General features: G+C 52.0%; 2 protein-coding genes across 2 annotated transcripts; both read right to left on the minus strand.

The window, feature by feature from the left end:
* Positions 1 to 1,334: 1,334 nt before the first annotated feature.
* Reep4 (receptor accessory protein 4) lies at positions 1,335 to 5,137 on the minus strand. Its single transcript, XM_032917499.1, has 8 exons — positions 4,512 to 5,137; positions 3,690 to 3,762; positions 3,242 to 3,318; positions 3,029 to 3,149; positions 2,478 to 2,591; positions 2,191 to 2,326; positions 1,909 to 2,063; positions 1,335 to 1,817 (listed from the first exon to the last, which is right to left on the minus strand). Exons 1-8 carry the CDS (start codon positions 4,541 to 4,543, stop codon positions 1,752 to 1,754), a joined length of 774 nt encoding a protein of 257 aa, XP_032773390.1. The 5' UTR covers positions 4,544 to 5,137; the 3' UTR covers positions 1,335 to 1,751.
* Positions 5,138 to 11,852: 6,715 nt separating this feature from the next.
* Lgi3 (leucine rich repeat LGI family member 3) lies at positions 11,853 to 18,978 on the minus strand. Its single transcript, XM_032917778.1, has 8 exons — positions 18,375 to 18,978; positions 17,506 to 17,577; positions 16,809 to 16,880; positions 16,398 to 16,469; positions 16,213 to 16,284; positions 15,182 to 15,351; positions 14,860 to 15,024; positions 11,853 to 13,972 (listed from the first exon to the last, which is right to left on the minus strand). The coding sequence occupies exons 1-8, from the start codon at positions 18,578 to 18,580 to the stop codon at positions 13,155 to 13,157; spliced, it is 1,647 nt and encodes a 548-aa protein (XP_032773669.1). The 5' UTR covers positions 18,581 to 18,978; the 3' UTR covers positions 11,853 to 13,154.
* Between the last annotated feature and the right edge of the window lie 480 nt (positions 18,979 to 19,458).

Consider the following 19,458-nt stretch of genomic DNA (forward strand, 5'->3'; position numbering starts at 1 on the left):
AAGATGGACAACAGGCCCCTTTGAGAGGATTCAAAGACACCGTCTCTGTGAAATGCCCAGCACAATGTCAGGTGTGCAGCAAATATTCCACACATGCCAGGCTCCTTCTCCCTGCCCCTCCCCCCCCAGGCAAGGAACAGCCCGTTTACTGAATAGTGATTAAGGACATCAACTCTGGAGCCAGACTGCCTGGTCCAAAGCCCAATCCTGCCACTTACTAGCTAGGACACCTTGGGCAAGTCATTTGCCCTTTGTGTGCCTATTTGGGAAATGGGGGTCATAATAATAGTAGCTACTTCCTGTCTTCTCACCCCTACAGTATCCAGCAATGCGCCTTTTGAGTAAAAAATCAGCACCATATAGAGAGAGAATGCTATAGAGAAAAGCCACTCAATCCCAATCCATGCAAGGCCAAATCAGCCACACAGATTAAGTGCCTTCCCTCCAATAAACCCCAGATAATCCCTACACCAAGAGTTAATCCTCACAGGCCACTCCAATTTAGCAGCTCATATTTTCCCTCCAACCAGCACTCTTTAGTCCCAAGTGGGAAGGACAGATGGGGTGGGAGGAGGGAGGACCCCAGGTACCATGTGATTCCTACTTCAGGGGCAGATGACCCAGGGATCAAAGGAGATAGATTAAAGCCAATCCAGGGCAAGAGTCTGGATCTCTATGGATGGAGAAGGCCACACATCAGCTGCAAGCATCAGAGAAGGGCTATCATTGGCTCTGCTGGGTTGGGCATCATTCCTTCCGCCTGCCCCATCAGCAGCCAGGCCCCAGCAGGGTGAGGCTTTGGCTAGTCTCCTAGCCCCGCCCACCTTGACCTGGAAGGTGGGGGCAGCCTGGTCCTAGGCAGCTGCTGCCCTCTTGTGGCTTAGAGTGCAAATTCACCCTGGTCGTACCGGAATGTCTGCAGGAGTTTACTGAACTGTGACCTCTCTAGGTTCATGAAGACCTAGCCTGCCTCCCCAGGTTCCCTCTGTGCAGTTTCTATAAGCCCTCCAGTCTATAAGCCTTCCTTTAAGGGACAGTGCTTTTTCCTGACTCTGAGTCTTCAAGATCAGTCGGACTCTTTGTTTTGTTTTTTGACACAGGGTCTCTCTAGTCCAGGTCCTCTCTAACCTGGAACTAGCGTAGACTATGCTGGACTCCAACTCAGAGATTTTCCTGCCCTCTTACCCTCAACCATGTTGGAATTAAGGGCTTGTGCCAACACACTGGGCTCCACACCGACTCCACGGGGGTCGCTAGGAGCAACCATAAGAACACTTGCAGGTAGGATGGGGCACAGAAATCTTCTGGCCTGCAGTGAGTTGTGAGGAGACAAATCAGGAGAGGCCAAACACTGGTATTTATTTATAAAAATATTCACAAGCCTGACCTCACTCACCACCACAAAACACTCAGCTAGGACACACCTGCGCACACACACACATGGACACACACCAGGCCTTGGAAAAGGCTGTCAAGTATTTTGGAGGACAAGAAGGAATGAACACAGCTGGTTGGACTTTTGGTTTTGTCTGTAGGGACTGGTGGGGCTCTGGTTCCCTGTCTGGGAAAGTAAAAGGCAGAGGAAGGCAATAAATAACCCTGGGCCTGGCCTGCTTTGGTATACTGTGGGTGTACCCCCTGGAGGGTAGCACACCATGTGCCCCTTAGGCACAGCCTTAGGCAGAAGCCAGAAGGAGCAGAGAAAGGTCCCCTGCTGGCTCCGGAGGTAAGGTGGCCTGAATCTGCAGATTCTAGCTGTCCAGGTCAGAGGGAATGGTCTTTTTCCGGGTTCGGACCTTCAAGGAGCGTGAGGTGCCCTTGGGGAGAGAAAGCCAATGTACCATGAGCGATGTGGGCATAGAAGCTCTGCCCACCTCCCTCCCATAATCCTTCCAATGATACACTTACCTCTCGAACTAATGGCTTCCTCTTGACCACACGGAGGCTCTGGCTGCGACTCAGAGGCTTCTCTCGGGGCCGAACAGGTGGCTGGGGGGCTATCTCATTGTCTGACCAACACTCGTCCTCTGTGTCACTGTCTTGCAGGCCGCCTGGCCGGTATCCTGTGAGAGAGAGGCCATCGAGGGCAGAGCTGGACATTTATACAAGCCTGGGGTCATGCCAGTTTTCCTTTAGTCCTTCAGAGAGGCTCGCCTTCCCAGGTTGGTTTTCTGTCCCTTCCCCACTTACCGATAGGGGGTCTCCGCCGGGGTGCCTGGTCTTCCAGGTAGAGGGGATCTTGGTAGGTGGGGGCAGAGGTGTCAGGGATAGAGCGCAGGTCTTGCATAGAGAAGCTCCTCAGCCTTCCAGCTAGGGCACCTTGACTCTAGGAGGTGAGGGATGGGAGGCACTGTTAGCTGCACAGGAAGGCTGCAAGGAGAAGGCTAATCGCTGGGGCACAAGATTCAGAACTGATCTGGCTCAAAGATACTGGGAGTGGGAGTGACGCTCCCTGTGAGCACCAGGGCCCAGAGCACCTTGGTAGCAGCCTGCACAGCGGCCGAGGCAGCCATGTTGAGGCTCCGCTTCCCGAAACTGAGCATGGTTTCGTAGCTGCGCTCCTTTGCCTGCACAATGCATGCGTCGATCTCCTGCAGACCCAGGGTGGAGATCTCAGATCAACAAAAGGGCCATATCTCTGCAGACCCCAAGAAGCCACTGGCTGTCGAAATCCCATGGGCACTACTTAGCACCCAGGAGCCACAGGTAAAGTCCCAGAAAAGCAATTAAGAGCAGGGTTCCCCAACTACACACCCACTCCACAACTTAGTGGGTATCCCTTCCATTCTTCTATGCCATGTCAACTTCCTGCTGGCTTGCCACACCCCTCAAGGTCATCCATGTGTATCATCCAGGTGGATGAGGAAAGCCAACCCCTATCACAGTCCCTCAGTAAAACTACAGAGGAACAGGAAATAAGACCCAGGCACCTCTGGCTCCCTGAACCTGACATGCAGGCCTTTCTCTCTGACACACTTCCCTGACAGACCCTCCTCTGTTTCTGCTCTATCTACCCCCCCAGGGGTACCTTCTCGTGGCGGGATAGGGACGGGTGGACAAACTTTCTGTAAAGCAGGCTGGCCCCCTTGGTGTAAGGTGACAGCAGCCACAGCACGAAGGCCATCTTGATCTCATAATAAAACGGGAACCTGTGGAGGCAAGGGGAGGGGTTAGTGTGAACCAGATGCCAGGTGGTGAGTGGGCCTTCCTAACCCATGGCCTGCCAATCCCTGTGCCAAACCAGGAGATGAAGATGTCCGTGAAGGTTTCCGCTGCCATGAAGATCGCAAAGACAATCCAATACATCATCCACCGGACCTGTGGGTCAGAGTGCATGGGGCTCAGCTTGGAAGCCTGAGGTGCCAATGCCCGCCCCCAGCTGGCCCAGCCCAGATGTTCCTCAAAGCCAGTTCCACTGCATTGTTGGCTACATTTTCCCACATCTGCTTAGACTGGAGCCCCTGAGAAACTGCCTTTCGTTCCAGTGCCCACCCCAGCATGCTTCGCCCACAAGGTCCTCCATGGCCACGTTAATGACTGGCCTTCCCTCCGTTTAACTGCTCTACTCACGATCTGTTCTACCATTGAGCCCCTGAGGTCTGACAGGCTAGCCCAGGCCCTCCTGCATCGTCCCAACACCTCCCTGACCATTCCTCAAGGCTGTCATCTACCCCGCTCTTTGCACTCACATATTCTCGGATGTTCTTGCTCTTCACAGCCTTGTAGGACGCATATGCAGGATACAGCATGCCAAATATTAGCCTGGAACAGCAGCCGTAGGAAGTGTGAGGGGCACCATGCCCCGCCCTCTCCCTGCCAGGTGGCTGCTCCCCCTGTCCTGGGTGCAAGATGGCAGTGCCTGCCCTGTTTTTCCCGCTTGGCTTGCACAAGCCTGGGTGCCTGAGTCAGTGCCCTGGAGGCTGCCTCCCCACCCTCCTGTTTACAAACATCCCAAGCCTGCCCAGGCCTGTGCTGGTGGCCCATGGGTACAAGGACAGACTGAGAACACACAACAAGGTGGGTGAGAACACGAGGCTGTCCCTTCCCACTACAGTGGTAATCAGGGCCACCGGCACGCAGTGAGGGGTGTTTGAGCCAGGTGTTGGAGTATTCAAAAGTGAGGTGCAGACTTCAGAGAGGAAGCTACTTTGGTGGGTCGTGTGGCTGCCCAGATGGGAAGGAGGCATCTGGATTCTCCGCCCACAGCAGCACCTAATCACCTTCTCACAGGACTGTGGGTGGTAAAGGCCCTGAGCCCTACCAGCACCTGTCTGCAGCGTGTGCGCATGTTGGAAGGGTCTCTGTCAGGCCAGAAGGCTGCAGGGTGGAAACAAGGTATGCAATGACCAGGTCCCACTTCAGACCTCCAGAACCGTTAAGTGTGTGCTGGGGAACGGGGTCATGGAGTTCAGAAAATTCCCTTCTTTACCAAACTTTCCCATTTTCCACCCAAAGGCAGGTTGGCATCCGGGAATAAGGGGAGGCGGGTGTCTCACAGTGGCCATACTCACACCACCAGGCGACAGATCATCCAAGACACCATCCTGACAGTCTAAGGGATGATCTCAAGAGACAACCGCAGGGACGCTCACTCAGGAGCGGGGATAGGGTGACGAGTGGTGCTGCAGTACACCTGTCCCTCGGTGGAGGTGGAGATCACCCCTCCTGACTCCGACCCTGCAGTGCGGAGAGCCGGGAAAACCCGGAACCAGTGGACAGAGGGCCTCGCAGAGGAAGCCGCCTTAGGACCGAGGCGGGCAGGCGAGCGCGTTCCTCCGCCCCGCGCCGCCGAATCCTGGCGGCTCAGTCCCACAATCCCTGCCGCAGAGAACCGTTCGTCAACCCGTCTAGGGCTTCGCTGTGAGTCTCGGGTCCGGGTGGCAGGTCCGGACCTCCGCTCTCACGGACCGCCGGGGTCCAAGAGCGCCCGACCACCTGCACCGGTCTCCGGGGCGGAGTTTGTAACTCACTTGAAAGTTGCACGGAATCAGGTCCTGCCCAACCCCAGAGCTCAAGCTCCAGACGCACGCGCAATGAAGCCTTCAGAGGGGCGGGACGAGGTCAGGGAGACAAAAGGCCGGTCTCTTAAAGCGGCGATGCTCCGCGCACTTCGGAGGTGGGGCCACGGGTCGAATCGTCTTCCAGATCTGAAAGGTTAGCAGGTGAAAAGATAGAGAGGAGCAACAGCAACCCGGACTCCTAGCTAGGTGTGGTGGCGCACACATGAGTCTCTGAGATTGAGACAGGAGAATTACCAACCAGTCCAGGCTGGGTTACAGGTATATCAATACACTCTCGCAAGCAAACAAAAGGAGAGGCAATAAAAGAGGGCTCGGGAGTGTTCTTCCGATGCCCTTTTATCATTTCTCCATCTCTGTAAGATGGGATAGAGAATGAAATGAGTACTTGGCTGAGGGGAAGCAGGTTCTGATCTGATCCTATCCTCCCAGTAGTCCAGCTGACCATGATAGAAAGGAGGGGCGAGTGGGGTTGGAGAATCACCCTCCTGACAGCTTCAAGGCTCCACTTGTTTCTAAAGCATCTTTCCATGGTCCATATACCTGGGCAGTCTGACCCCAATGTCTTGGAGACTGAGTGAAGAATTTTGAAATCTCACCTGTTTCTGAGACAGGGATACACATATCCCAGAAAATTCTAAAATCAACACTTGCTGTTTGGTGCTTGCTGTTGTGTGAACTGATGGGATTATTAAAGCTTCTTATAAGGTTGGCCACACTGGAGATGTTAACATTTGACAAACTGTCGTCGTCGTCATCTTAGTTTTTTTTTTTTTTTTTTTGAGAAAGGGTTTCTCTTTGAACCTCTGGGTGTCCGGGAATTCCATCTGTAGACTAGGCTAGCCTTGATCCACCTGCCTCTGTCTCTCAAGTGCTAGGATTAAAGATGTACACCACCACCATACAACCAAAAAAAACCCCCTATTTTCACATACTGGAGTATGTGAAAACACACACACACACACACACACACACACACACACACATACACACACACACACACACACCACAAACCACAAACCACAAACCAAAACAAACAGAACCATGGAGTCTGATTTCTGTTGGCCAACTACTATGAAGCATGAGGCCTACCCTGGAGTATGGTTGACATACCCAGTGAGACTCCATTGGAGAAGACGAATTTCCCCTCTTCCTGCAGTTATCAGTTTTGAATAGCTTCATGGCTAAGGATAAGACTTCCTCTCCTCCGTGCTTAGATTTTTGTCTGGCTTGCGCTTGGGCAGGTTGTGTGCTGTCAGTCTCTGAATTCATGTGTGCATCTGCCCATCGGGTCTGGAGAACAGTTTCTGTGGAAGCAGGCACCACCTCCGGTTCTTACAATCTGTCTGTCTCCACTTTTGCAGAGATCCTGGTGCCTTGAAGGGAGGCCTGGGAGACATCCTGTTTCGGTCTGACTGCTCCGAAGTCACACAGTCTCTTTATGCTGTTCAACTGTGGGTCTCTGTCAACTATCTACTGTAAGAAGACGCTTCTTTGATTTACCCATGGCCTTAATCTTTGCAAAGATCTTAACGAAACCAACAGTAAGAACCGTGCTCAGGGGGCTGGAGAGATGACTCAGCACTGACTGCTCTTCCAGAGGATCAAGGTTCAATTCCAAGCATTCGCATGACAGCTCACAACTGTCTGTAGCTCCAGTTCCAGGGGATCTGGCACTTTCAGACATAAGTGAAAGCAAAACACCAATGCACATGAAATAAAAGTAAATAAATCCTTAAAAAAAAATAAGAAACGTGCTTTTGAAGTAAATGGGCAATGTTACCAAGCAGTATATATTGGTCAGTGGCTAAATGTGTGGTGTGGTCCATTCTCTTAGGAGTCAGCAGCAGCTGGGTACAAGAGGACCTGGTAGGGGTCACGGACAGACAGAAGTTAACTCTGGTAACACCTGCAAGAAGGGAGGAAGCCACAAAGGAGAGAAAGACTTTTTGTGGACTTGTTTTTTTTACACATGGGTTTTTTTTCCCTTTGTGACATCTGCCCTCTGTTTCAGTTGCTCCAACTGAAAATAGGGAGATCAGTGCCTCACACACACACACACACACACACACACACACACACACACACACAGAGTCAAGGTAAGGATGCAAGCCAAGCTACCCCAGGGCTGTGGGGGTGGAAACAGGGGCAGTTACTGCCTTTTATTAGAGCACAGTTGCCGCCCACCATCTATGCGGATGGAATTGGCAATGATGGGAAAGGAGACTTCTTGGGAACAAACAAACACTTGGTGATTATATAGTCTTAATTATTATCATCAATTTTATTGGTATTGCTGGAGGTGGGAGCCAGCAATGAAACCTGCCCACAGGAGAAACTCCCCATGCCTTACTGCTTCCTTGCTCCTAATGCCCTTGCCCCCATACTTTTTTTGGAGAAACAAAAAACACCCAAGGCCTCGAGGATCCCATTAAGAAGGTCCCAGACACACCATTTTAAGAGCCGTCTTTTTTTTTTTCCTTTGTTACAGTGTCCTAAGTAGTCTAGATAAGGCCTTGATCTTCCTGATTCTTCTTCTTAAATGCAGGCCCATGTCATAGTGTTTGGTTCATGCAATGCTAGAGTTCAAACCCAGGGCTTCAGCTTCCTGCACGCTAGGAAAGCACTGTACCCCGTGTGTGTGTGTGTGTGTGTGTGTGTGTGTGTGTGTGTGTGTGTGTGTAAGTGTTTTGCCTGCATGTATGTGTGCATACGTGTGCTTGCAGAAGCCAGAAGAGCATGTCAGATCAACTCTGGAATTGGAGAGACAGGGCCTGTTAGCCTCTATGTGGGCGCTAGAAGGACAGCCAGTGCTCTTAACTGCTGAGCCATCTCTCTGGCATCTCAGATGGAATTCTTTCGGCAGGTGTGATGGCATGCCTCTCTAACCCCAGCGCTTGGGAGGCAGGTGTAGGTAGGTTTCTGTGAGTTTGAAGCCAACCTAGTCTACATATTGAGTTCTAGGACAGCCAGGACTACATCAAAAACATCAAACAAAAAGTATTGTGTATCTCCTCGAAGGCAGAAGGGCGTAACTGACAGGACCAACTTAGGAAGTGTAGAGAACTCTACAGGAAGGAAGAGATAGCCCAGCATTTGGGAAACCCATGTGACTCCATGTCCCTTGGTATGTCCACCCACTGGTTGACTCTAAACCTCTTCCCTGACTCCAGCATCACAGCCTCTGTGTGGTGCACGCACAGCTGTGCATGTTGTGTTTGCAGGCAGGGGACTTGTGGAGGGTAGCAGTTAACGTCAGGATGTCTTTCTCAATTGTTTTTCTACATTTTTTGTTTGCTTGTTTAAGACAGGGTCTAAAACTTAGAGACCTGCCTGTCTCTGCCTTCTGAAGGTGGGATTAAAGGCAGGAGCCACCATGTCCGGTTTTCGACTTATTTTTGTGGGGGGGGGGCGTTTGTTGTTCCTGGAGCTCACTTAAATTTTAGGAAGACTGGTTGGCCTTTAATTTCCCAGGTTCTGTCTCCACTCCTCTAGTTCTGGGATTACCCGGATGTGGCTCTATGCCTGGCTTTCTACCTAGGTGTTAAGGACCCAAACTCAGATTCTGTGTGTATGCAACAGGCACTTGACCCATTAAGCCATCTCCCCAAGCCAACCGAAGCCTCGCTTTAAGCTGGGTGTGGTGGCACCCGTCTGTAATCCAAGCATTTAGGAGGCTGAGGCAGGAGGATTTAATTGCAAGGGTGGCCTGGGGTCTACCTAGTAAAATCCTGTCTTAGAGAGAGAGAGAGAGAGAGAGAGAGAGAGAGAGAGAGAGAGAAGAGAAGAAGAGAAGAGAAGAGAAGAGAAGAGAAGAGAAAGAAGAGAGGAAAGGAAAGAAAACCACAGCTGTTTTTATTTGCTGGAAAGAGCTTGTTTGTGACCACTCTGAGCTCTCCCAGCTGGGACCTTGGGACTGGCTCACCCATAGAGAGACTCCCAGCCATGATGCCTGTGCTTGGGAAAGTTAAAGGACAAGAAGTCAGAGGTCTGGTGCTGGGAGCTGGGCTCCTCACAGGGCGGGGGGGGGGGGCAGGGGGGGTCTGGCAGCCAAGTGTTACCCTCCTAAGCTTTGATGGAGGAAGTAGACTCTGGCTCTTGTAGCCTTTGGCCCTGAACTGTTGACACAGTGATCCAGTCACCCTGAGTTGCTAAGCAGCTCCATGGACTCATGGCTGACCCTCTCAGGCAGGTGACCAGGCAGCCATACCACAGAAAGCTTGGCATTCAAGGTTTGATGGAGAGAATGTCTTTCTCCACCGAAGGGAGTGGCTTGTTAGGATCGATGTTTATCTTGCAACTGGGCAACAGAAGGCCAAGGTGTCTGGGAGACTAAAGCCAGCTCCCTTGGCAACCTCAGTGGGCACAGTGGGGAGGTAGCTGTGCCGGTATAGTGTTTGCCTGAGCTGAGTACCCAGCAGCGCATAAAAGTGGCATGGTCGTATACAGCTGAAATCTCAGCATTTGGAAGCAAGAGTCAGAAGTTCAAAGCTATCCTTGGCTACACAGTGAATTTAAGGCCAGCCTGGGTTATATGAGACAATCTCAAAAGGAAGGAATGAAGGGAGAAAGGCAACCATGGGGCAGGGTAGAAAGGATTCAAGGGTGTCTGTTCTGCCACATGCTCTTGAATGCGATTTTAGCAGAAACCTAGACCTATCCCTTACTGCAAGTTGTGACCAGGGATAGTGGGCACAGATGGGAGTTAGGAGGCAGGTTAGGATACTGCAGGTGATGGAGGAACCCTCGCTATCAGAGAGCATTTGTCATTGAGGAGTACCTTTCTCACTCTCAAGAACTCCCCTGCTTGGAGTTACTCCATCTCAAATACAATCCTGCAGACCAGTGTAGCTCATAATTATGTGCCCGGCACAGCCTTGAAGGGGATCAACATACATCTGTATTTAATGCACTTAAATCTCCTAAGGGATGCTAAGGTGGGCCTGATATGCACTAGTCTATCCCATGATAGATGACCCTGCTGGTCAGGCATCATTAGACCCACTTTGCAGATAGGAGACCGAGACACATATAGGCAGAATAAGTGTCTGAGTGCCATTCACTGCTTTTCCTCAGTAAGTGAAGTGAATCAGGACTCTACAAAGTAGGTTTGCAGGATTTGAGGTTCAGAGAAATTAGTTGACATCAAGCAAAGTAGTCAAGCTGACATTTGGGCATGTGTGTTCCAGACTGGAGTTCAGAGTCTGGGGTTGATACATGTTCTGGAGTTCTCAGACCTGGTCTTCTTCCCTTGTGATAGATCAGTGAGATGTGATACAAATGGACATTGTCTGAATGGGAATTAAAACAACGGTGGTAGTTTGAATAGGAATGGCCTCCATAGGCTCCTCTCATATATTCGAATGTTAGTGCCATCAAAGAAGAATGGCACTACTTGAGAAGGACTAAGAGGTGTGCCCTTATTAGAGAATGTGTGTCACTGGGCAGTGGGCTTTGAGATTTTAAACACCCAAGCCAGGTCCAGGGTCACTCTCTCTTCCTGCTGTCTGCAGGTCTGTAGCATGTCTTTCTGTGTGTCACCATGCGTCCCACTGTACTTAAAATGGACTAAGCCCCAACGAGATATTTTCTTTTATAAGACTTGCCATGGTCATGGTGTCTCTTTACAGCAATAGAAACCCTAAGATAGACATATATATGACCTGTGAGAAACGAAAGGGGCCCTGGAGAATAGATGAGGAACAGGAGAAGGAAAGAGGACTGTGTGTGTATGTGTGGGGGTACACAAGCCAGCACCCCCTCCTGGGGTTGCCATCATCATTTCTGTCCTTCTCCCCATTTCTTTTCACATTAAGGTGGCAATGGGTTCCCATTTTTCCAAGTCCAGAGGTGGAAAGGAATGACAAGGAGACAATGTCACATGTAGCTGAGCATGGTGACAAGGAGAGAGGTCATGCAGCTGAGCATGGCAGTTTTGCAACATGGTGCTTGCTGTGTATTCTTCTCAAAATGTGTCGCGTTCCATAGTGACCCTGGTCACTGCTTCGGCCTGAGCCTTGTTGTCTCAGGAGTGGACAGAATGGAAGCAGGCAGGAGAGGGACCAGTGCTGCTGTCTGTTGGCACCTGGTCCTGAGGAGTTAGTTTCATGTCAGGCACAAAGCCAAGGATTTGTTTTCATAAGAGCTCAGAGCCAACAACAGGAGTCTGGGTAGCAGGTGACATAATAAAGAGATGTTTCAGGAAAGGCCAACCAGAAGGATTGAGAAGTAGGCCGGCAAGAGGGACCTGGAGACTATAGCAATGAGGACAGGCCTGCATGAAGGTTGCAGTGGGGCAAGGGGGCAGGGGAAGAATGCTCATTTGGAAACCCTCAGAGATAAAGAATGGGGAATCTGGTTAAAAACGGGGAGAAGAAAGGACCAAGGTGTTACTCAGAACTCCAAGGTGCCTCACTTTGGTGGTGGTGGTGGTAGCAATGACAGACATCTGCCCAGTGGGGAGCTCGGGGATGATCAGTAGAAAGCCAGGGCTACAGAGGGCTGAACATGTCTTTGCCATGTTGCTTAGAGACATCCTGACAAAGGGACAGACCTAGGTCTTAACAGGCCCCATGCCTGTAATCTCCAGGAAAGAGCTCTGGCCCGTGAGTCAGACCCAGGCGGAAGAGACTCATCACTCAGTCCAGCACCTGGGTGGCATCACCATGAGTTCCTGACCCTACCGCCAGTTGACCTTGAGGGCGTCCATTGCTCTGAGGGAAAGGAGCCAAGAGGAAGAGGGCCTGGAAGCTGGTGTGGTCTCTGTGTACAGTAGGGACAAGTGTCACAACCCTGTCTCTGCTCCTAACAAAACACCTGAGGACACCTGAAAGCTAGCAGTGGGGTGGAACTTTATTTGAAGCAAAGGAATCAGCATTATCCCCAGATGCTCCAGCATCAGGCCACAAGAATTTCTCTCAGCCTGGCCATTTCCTGCTTCTGGGCTGCTGCTCCCAGTGGACAGCAGAGGGCAGCAGAAGCCTGGTTTCCAGGTGTCCCTCCTGCCACCCTGGTCCAGCCTCCACTGAGCTGTGCCTGGGGGGGGGGCATCTCCATGGAGTGGATGGGTGCCAGGGCTACCAACACGTTCCTGGCACCCATACAAGTAGCTCAGGCTCTCCCAGGATTCTTGCCTTGTCTAGTTTTTATATCCACCCAAGGAGCAATCACAGTTCAGGGTCCACATCCCAAAGATGGGATGAGAAAGGAGATGGCCCGAGCTTGAAAAAGCAATAGCTATTCCAGAGAAAGCCTCCCTTTTCCACCCGTGTCCAGTTGGGCTGGGATTGAGTCACAGAAGGAAACTCTAATGAGAAGAAAGCTATACTGTACTGCTAAGAACCCAGTTGCTGTTGCCTCTTGTTATTAGTGCTTCGGGATGAAATGGCTTTGTCCCCGGAAGGCCACAGCCATGCTTCCTGTTATTATCCTTATTAGCCACATAGGGGGCACACTGGGGAGAGCAGAGAAAGTGTGGGTGCTGTAGGCACCCTCCGAGAAGAGCAGCTAGGCGATTACAAGGAAGCCGGTTTGTTCAGCACCCCGTCTGCTCGTGTACGCACTCCCAGACGTGTGCATATACGGAAGTAGGAGTGTGGCCAGGTATACACAAGTACGTAGCCGAGTTTGTCCATCAGTGTCCACATGCAGAAGGAGCATGGCATGGGCAGACACACTTGGAAGTGTGGGCGTACCTGGAGGGAGGCTGCAACTGTGAATGCTAAACAGGTACACAAACACCTTGAGCATCCAGGGGAAAGGCCAGAGAGCAGAAGGCTAAGCTGAGAAGAGAAGGCTGTGGCTCACCCCTTCCTGTACCCACTGAATCAGTCAGACACACTAGTGACGGAGCAGGGTATGGGAGCACTGGAGATGAGCAGCCATTGGTGCACACATGGAGGAGGACCTGGATGTTGGGTGCCTGGCGCATATGTAGGTGCTGACTACAGTAATGGGAATGGCTTCTCTGGGCTAGTCTCTGGAGTGTGCCCAGGCCCACTTCTGTGTATATGTGTGTGTGTGTCTTACATAGACAGGTTAGCCACATGTGACCTCACTTGGGGCCACAAGTTGCTCACAGAGGTCTTCACCATCATACAGTACCACCCTGAGGAACCCAAAGGACTTAGGCTCCCTCTAGGCACTAAGGTCCACCACAACATGTCGGTAAACCAGTGTTTGTCCCTTGAAACTGGGGGCCAGGAGCAGCTGGGCATCTCCTGCAGGCATGTAGCAGAAGGCCCGAGGGGCCTGTACTGCCAGCTCTTGGAACCGTACAAATTTCTGTCGCCCCTCATCCCACTGGTAGATCTGGGTGAAGGAGAAGTCACTGCCCAGTGCCAGGTAGCGGTGACCGCCCACCAGGAAGGGCTGTAGGGCCAGTGAACCTCGGGAGGGAAGGGCTTGCACCTCTGAGAAACGGGTACCCTCCCAGCGCAGGATCTTGGAGTCACCAATGTAGCGGCTAAGGCACAGGTAGCTGTCTCGGCCAGCACGAAAGTGTTTCACAGCCTGGGCATCAGGCACCTGAGTCACCTCTCCCTGAGCCACAAACTGTTTCTGAGTACGACTCCATTGATAGATGACAGGTGCCTGAGAACTGCTAGACACAATCAACCGTGGCTTGCCCTCACCATCCACAAACTCCAGGTCAGTGTCGCGGTGCCAGGCGTGCAGGGCCTGGTGGGAATAGAAGCCATTCTGGTGCCAACGGTAGAGGCTGGTGGCACCTGCTTTGGAACTGTCAGCCACCGCGAAGAACCAATCACCATCGATGCGGAAAGCTTCCAGGTCATTGGGTTTGCGCACGCGCTGTGGGTCGATGTCCTGCAGCTTGGTGAAGCGGGTGGTGTTCGGGTCCCAGTGGTAAATATATGAGCCACCGAACAGCTGGGCCACGACTACATAGAGCTGGCCATCCACCACCATTGGCTTGCAGTGCACAGCTGAGGGGGCTGCCAGGACAGAAGCATACTGGGTTAGGCAGTGTCGGGTAAGCCCCACCCAAATTAAAGACCAGCCTCCAAACATACTCCGCAACTGAGATCTGCTACAGAGTTCCACTCCCAGTGCAGCCTCTCCCAGGACTCAAGGTCCATATGAGTTTAGTTTAGTTTGTTGAGACAAAGAAGCCCTTGGCTGACCTGAACCTTACAGTGTAGACTAGGCTGGTCTTGAACTTGCGGCGACCATCTTTCCCTGCATTCCAAGTGCTGGGATGACAAATGTGAGCCACCATACCCCAGCAAGTTTTGCTTGATGGTTATCGCTATATAATCAAGTCTGCCCTTGAACTCTCCAGATTCCTGCCTTTACCTCTGAAATGCTGGGTTATAGGTTTGAACCATCATGAACCGGGGGTTTTGTGTGTGCAAGGCAAGCATTCTATCAACAGAGCTTCATCACCGCTCTTAGTATTTAATTATTCACTTAATTAAATACTTTGTTTATTTATTTACTTATTTAGAGGTGGAGTCTCTCTATTATGCAGACCTGGCTGACCTTAAACTCACAGAGACCTGCCCGCCTTGCCTCCCAATGTATTTTATACATATTATTTTGTATATGCTGGCCTTCTTCAGAGGATAGGATAATCCTGATAGGATAATTTCTTTCTCCAATACTTTTTAAGTTAAATGTTTTAATTTATGTTATAAAATAGGTGTATTGATATGTGTCAAGGCCAGAATTGATTCAAAGTGTTCATCTGTTATGAATTCCTTATAGGCAGAAACCACTTTTCATTCCTTCTTCTTTTAGGAATTGACTGGAATTGGACAAAAGAACCTCCTACAGCTTCCCCCCTGGATAGGAGCAGCACAGGCAGGACACAGGCAGGTACCTGGAATTCTATCATAGTCACGAAGCTGTCGTTCCACATAGTCCCACTTGAGGATGGTGCAGGCGCTGGCACCAGGCTGAGCCAGAGCCAAATAGAGGTCACTGGAGTAAAGGAAGGGTTCCGCAGACACTGCTGGGAAGGACAGAGTCTGGTAGAGGACAAAATCTGCAGGGACAAGAGGTGTAGGTGGGTGGAATCAACCTCAAGGAATAAGGCACCAACCCACTAGGTGGTAGTGGGGACCTGGCTATAAAACTGGGTGTGGCTAGCTGGGTGGCCTTCAGTTGGGAGGCTGGAGGGAGTGGGGGTGGGGACATCCTACCAGTGGTGATGCAGTCGAATTCCCGAAGAGGCAAGTCCTGCACCTTGTGCTCCTGGAAGCGGGGCGGGCTGGCACAGTAGATGGGTGCCACTGTGGTGTTGGTGTGGGCCAGCCACTCCACCAGCCACTTGACCTTGCAATCACAGTTAAGTGCGTTGCCCCGGAGGTCCCTGGATTGCGAGGGCAGGACACAGAAGGGGCAGCCCCTCAGCTGCTCTGCCCACCAGCCTACCTGGCCTTCAGAAGCTGCTGTAAAAGGCTCACACATAGGTTGGACCAGGCCTCCACACACCTGCCTAAGCCTCTGCCTGCTTGCTTATCTACCTAGCCAGGTGTCTGGTTTTTAACTTGTAATTTTAATTTTTGTAACACTGGGGATTGGGGCCCAGGACCTTGCACATTCTAGGCAATGCTCTGCATTGCCTGTCCTGTTTTTACTTCTTGATCAGGAGGCAAAGTTTTACTGTTCATGATCCTCATGCCTCAGCCTCCTGAGTATCTGAGATCACAGTCCAGGCACTTTTCACAACGGGTAACCTATCCCATTCTATGTCATGTCCCTATTCCTCAGAATTCAGGAGCTTCCATTTTATTTGATTTTTTTTTTTTTTGTATAAATAATGCCAAACGGCTGCAAATGTGATAGTGTGATAGATTTCTTTTTTCTTTTTTTTTCTTTTTTTCGGAGCTGGGGACCGGGTAGAGTTCTTTAAAGTTAACTCAAACCAACCATTCAAAAAGCCACATGTGTTTACCCTACACATCTAATGTGCATTTGAAAGGCTGTGTGGGTCTCAGAGAACCCCAATTTGGATGGCTCTCAGTCTTCCAAACTTGACTTTACCTTTTAACTTGACTTCACCTTCTCAAAGCCCTCAAACCCAAATCCTCCTAGTCTCTGATCACCCAAATTCTGACTCCTGCTCCTCTCTTTCCAGGGGTATGCCCTCTGTGGCACTGAGGGAAGAGACAGGATTCAGGGGGGTATGTCCTCTGTGGCATTGTGGGAAGAAGCAAGATTCAGGTCTTACAAGTCACTCAAGATGTCCAGGGGACGAAAGATGTCTCTGGGCAGTGTCTGGAGGTTATTGTTGGCCAGAGAGCTGCATGAAAGAACCTGGGGTCACTTAACGATCATGACCAAATCTAGAGGCCACACGGGCCCCATGGGGTACATCCAGTCCCACACCTGTGGGTACAGGTGTCAGGCACTCACAGGTGTGTCAAGGACTTCAATCCTCTGAAGGTAAACTTGGAGAGAGCCCAGATATCATTGTTTTCTATGAAGCTGGAAAAAATGAGAACTTGTCTTAGTTACCACTCAGAGTCCCAGGCCATCCCCCCAGCAGTGATTTCCCAACATCCAAGGCCAGACAATAGCATAGGAGCCAGAGACAGGCTTCCTTAATGGGCAACAAACATCACACCACAGTAGGTGAGATGGGATATTAGGCAAGGTGACAGGAACATGGGAGAAATGACCTCCTACCCATCCTACAGCCAGGGGATTCCAGGGCTCTTCCCTCCCTACCCTCCTCCCAGCCTTTTCCCTGCACTTTCCCTCCCATCCCTGTAAGGGCTGGGCCCCCTCTTTCCACCCTGCCTTTGACCCTTCCCTCCCACACACAGGTACTGCAGGTGCGACAGTCCTGTGAAGGCGTTGTCTCCAATCAGCGTGAACTTGTTGGAGTTGAGTAACCTGGGAAGACAAAGCTGGAATTAGAATTTGCAAGGGTGTGCCCATGCCTACTGCCCCGCCCTTGAGCTTCCTCAAGACCTTGCTATCCTTCCTCCATACCTCAGGACCCTTGGACAGCATGGCCAGGTGTGAACTTGTTCCCATGCCACAAGCTCCCTTGTTTGCCCCTGGATATGGTGGGAGGCAAAGTTATCCTGCCAAGTTGGCTCCTGGCTCACTTCCATGGCATCTCCTCATCCAGTCTTCTTATCCTCATCCTCACCCTCACCTAATCTAGCCCTGCTGTCCACCATGCCTCCAGAACTGTGATCCCTAGGGTTACCTGTGTTTAGAACGACCCCCTTCCCAGAAGTGGCCAGTCTCTGGCACTGGGCCAGACCATTCCAACCCAACTCCCTGGACCCTCTAGAGATGTGGAGTCTACATTCCCCATCCCACACTCTTGGCTTCTGTGTGCAGGTTCCCTGCGGCCTGGATTCCTGACCCCATGTCACTCCACCTTCCCCAGCATACTCTATTGGGGCATCTGCATTTTCAAGCCCTCCCTCCATCTACTCTCACCCCAGTTCAGCATCTGTCGAGTTCTACCATGTTCCCACCCGCCCTTCCACAAAGCCATCCATACAAGAACTGCAACAGTGGCAGGTGGGAGAAGGCTCCGTCCTGGATCTCTGAGAAGGCAGCATTCACCAGTGTCCTGCAGGGAACACATGAGCCAAGACTGTGTTAAGTGTCTGAAGGACCTGTACTGTGGACAGAGGTGGACAGGGCAGTGGCTTCTGTGTTCAGCAGTGCTGGCCCCCACCTGCAGCTACCCTTTCCTTTCCAAACTCAATGTTTTTCTTCACCACTCTTTTCCCCTGCTGCCTCCAGAAGCACCAGTGGCCCTAGGCTCACCTTCCCTCCCAGCCAAGAGCAGGTTCCATTACCAGCACCATTCCTCAACACCCACAATATCTCGGTGCTGCTGAGGGATGGGGCAGCAAGATGAGGGACCTCACAGCCTCTCTAGTCCCACAGGCAAGGGGTGGGAGTTAGAGGCCAGTTGCTGCAAGTGAGGTTGGCCCAACTATGTGCAGAACAGCAGACCCAGTGGCAGGAGTCTGGCCCATGCCAGGGTACCACGAAGGGAAGCTCACTTGTCACCCCTCCCCCTGCTGCTATTAGTCTTTCTGCTCTCTGTCCTTGGTGTGACCTCACAGGGAGGGGCCAGCATGCTCTTGTCCACTCCCTCCAACCCACACACAGTAGGTCTCATTGCGCTGCTGATGGTGATGATTCATCCTTGGCCATGAACTCTGGTTTACCCAAGCTATGGCTGCTCTACGGATTGCAGTGCTCCCTGCAGACTGGGGGCTGGAGTCCTCAGTTCTGAGGAAGCCTTGGAGTGCTCCTGGTCTATATCCTCTGAAAAGAGGAGCAGGCTTTCTCTCTTCCAGAGCTTTCTTGTGCCTTCCTTTCTTTCCCCACCCCCAAGGCTAGGCACACACTCACAGGGAGATGACCTCTGAAGGCAGGTTCTTGGGCACCGACTTAGAGTCCACGCAGAAGGCTGTATCCCTGGTGCAGGAGCAGCTGGGTGGGCAGGGGGGCGTCTTAGGAGGCCTCTTGGCACTGGCTTGCAGCATTAGGTAAAAACTCAGCGTGGACAACACCAGTAGCCGGCACACAGGGCCCCGCCTGGCTCGTAGCCCGGCCATGCCTCCTGCAGGGTCTCCCCAGCACCAGCCTGCCGGCGCCCCGCTGCTCCCTGCAAGCTGCTCTGGCCCCCTCGAGAGCGTCCACCTCCCGGCTGCCGCAGCTCTGGTGCCACCCGGTTTCTAGGCGCCACCTATTCCTCCTGACCTCGGGCGCTGGCTGCAGTCCTTTCAGCTCCGGAGCGCTGCGCGGAACTGGGACCGCAACTACTGGCTGCCAGGGCTGGTGGACGCGGACTGCGGCGCAGGCGGCGGGGGCGCGCGCGGGGGCGGAGCGGGGAGGCCCAGGCTCGGAGCTGGCGGGAGAGCAGCCAAAGGATGGAGTGGTAGCACCCGTCCGCAGCGTGCCCTACCAGGCCACCAGCCTCTGTGTCTGATCTCCAGAGCTGTCTGTGCAGAGTGCATTGATATGAGAATGTGCACAGGCAGGGTGCACATGGATCTGCGGACCTATGTGCACCTGTGTGTATGTCTTGGTAGTGAGGGGGCGTAGAATTAAGGGGTATGTCGCAAGTGACTCATATACATCCAGGTTGGCATGCGAGATTGGGAGCTTGAGGGTGCGAGCTTGTTTGCATCAGCTGAGGAACAGAGTGTGCTTTTGTGCCTGTGAGCTGAAAAGGGAAAGGTAGCCGCTGGAGTGGGAAGTGTGGTAGTTTCACACCGTACAACCACAGTCCGTTAGAGTCGGAAGAGCCTTGGGTGTGCTCCAGCTCAGGTCTTTGCTCTGTCAACAAGGAAACTGAGGCTACAAGAAATCGAAAAGCAGCCAAACTCCCTATCTCTACCGTGTACTTGGCAGGTTAATTGGCTGGCCCTTTGGAAGGAAGGGACGTTAATTCCCATCTACAGATAAGGAAAGTGTAGCCTTAGGACCCGAA

This window comes from Rattus rattus, chromosome 12 (genome assembly GCF_011064425.1).
Source record: "Rattus rattus isolate New Zealand chromosome 12, Rrattus_CSIRO_v1, whole genome shotgun sequence".
Classification (NCBI taxonomy): domain Eukaryota; kingdom Metazoa; phylum Chordata; class Mammalia; order Rodentia; family Muridae; genus Rattus; species Rattus rattus.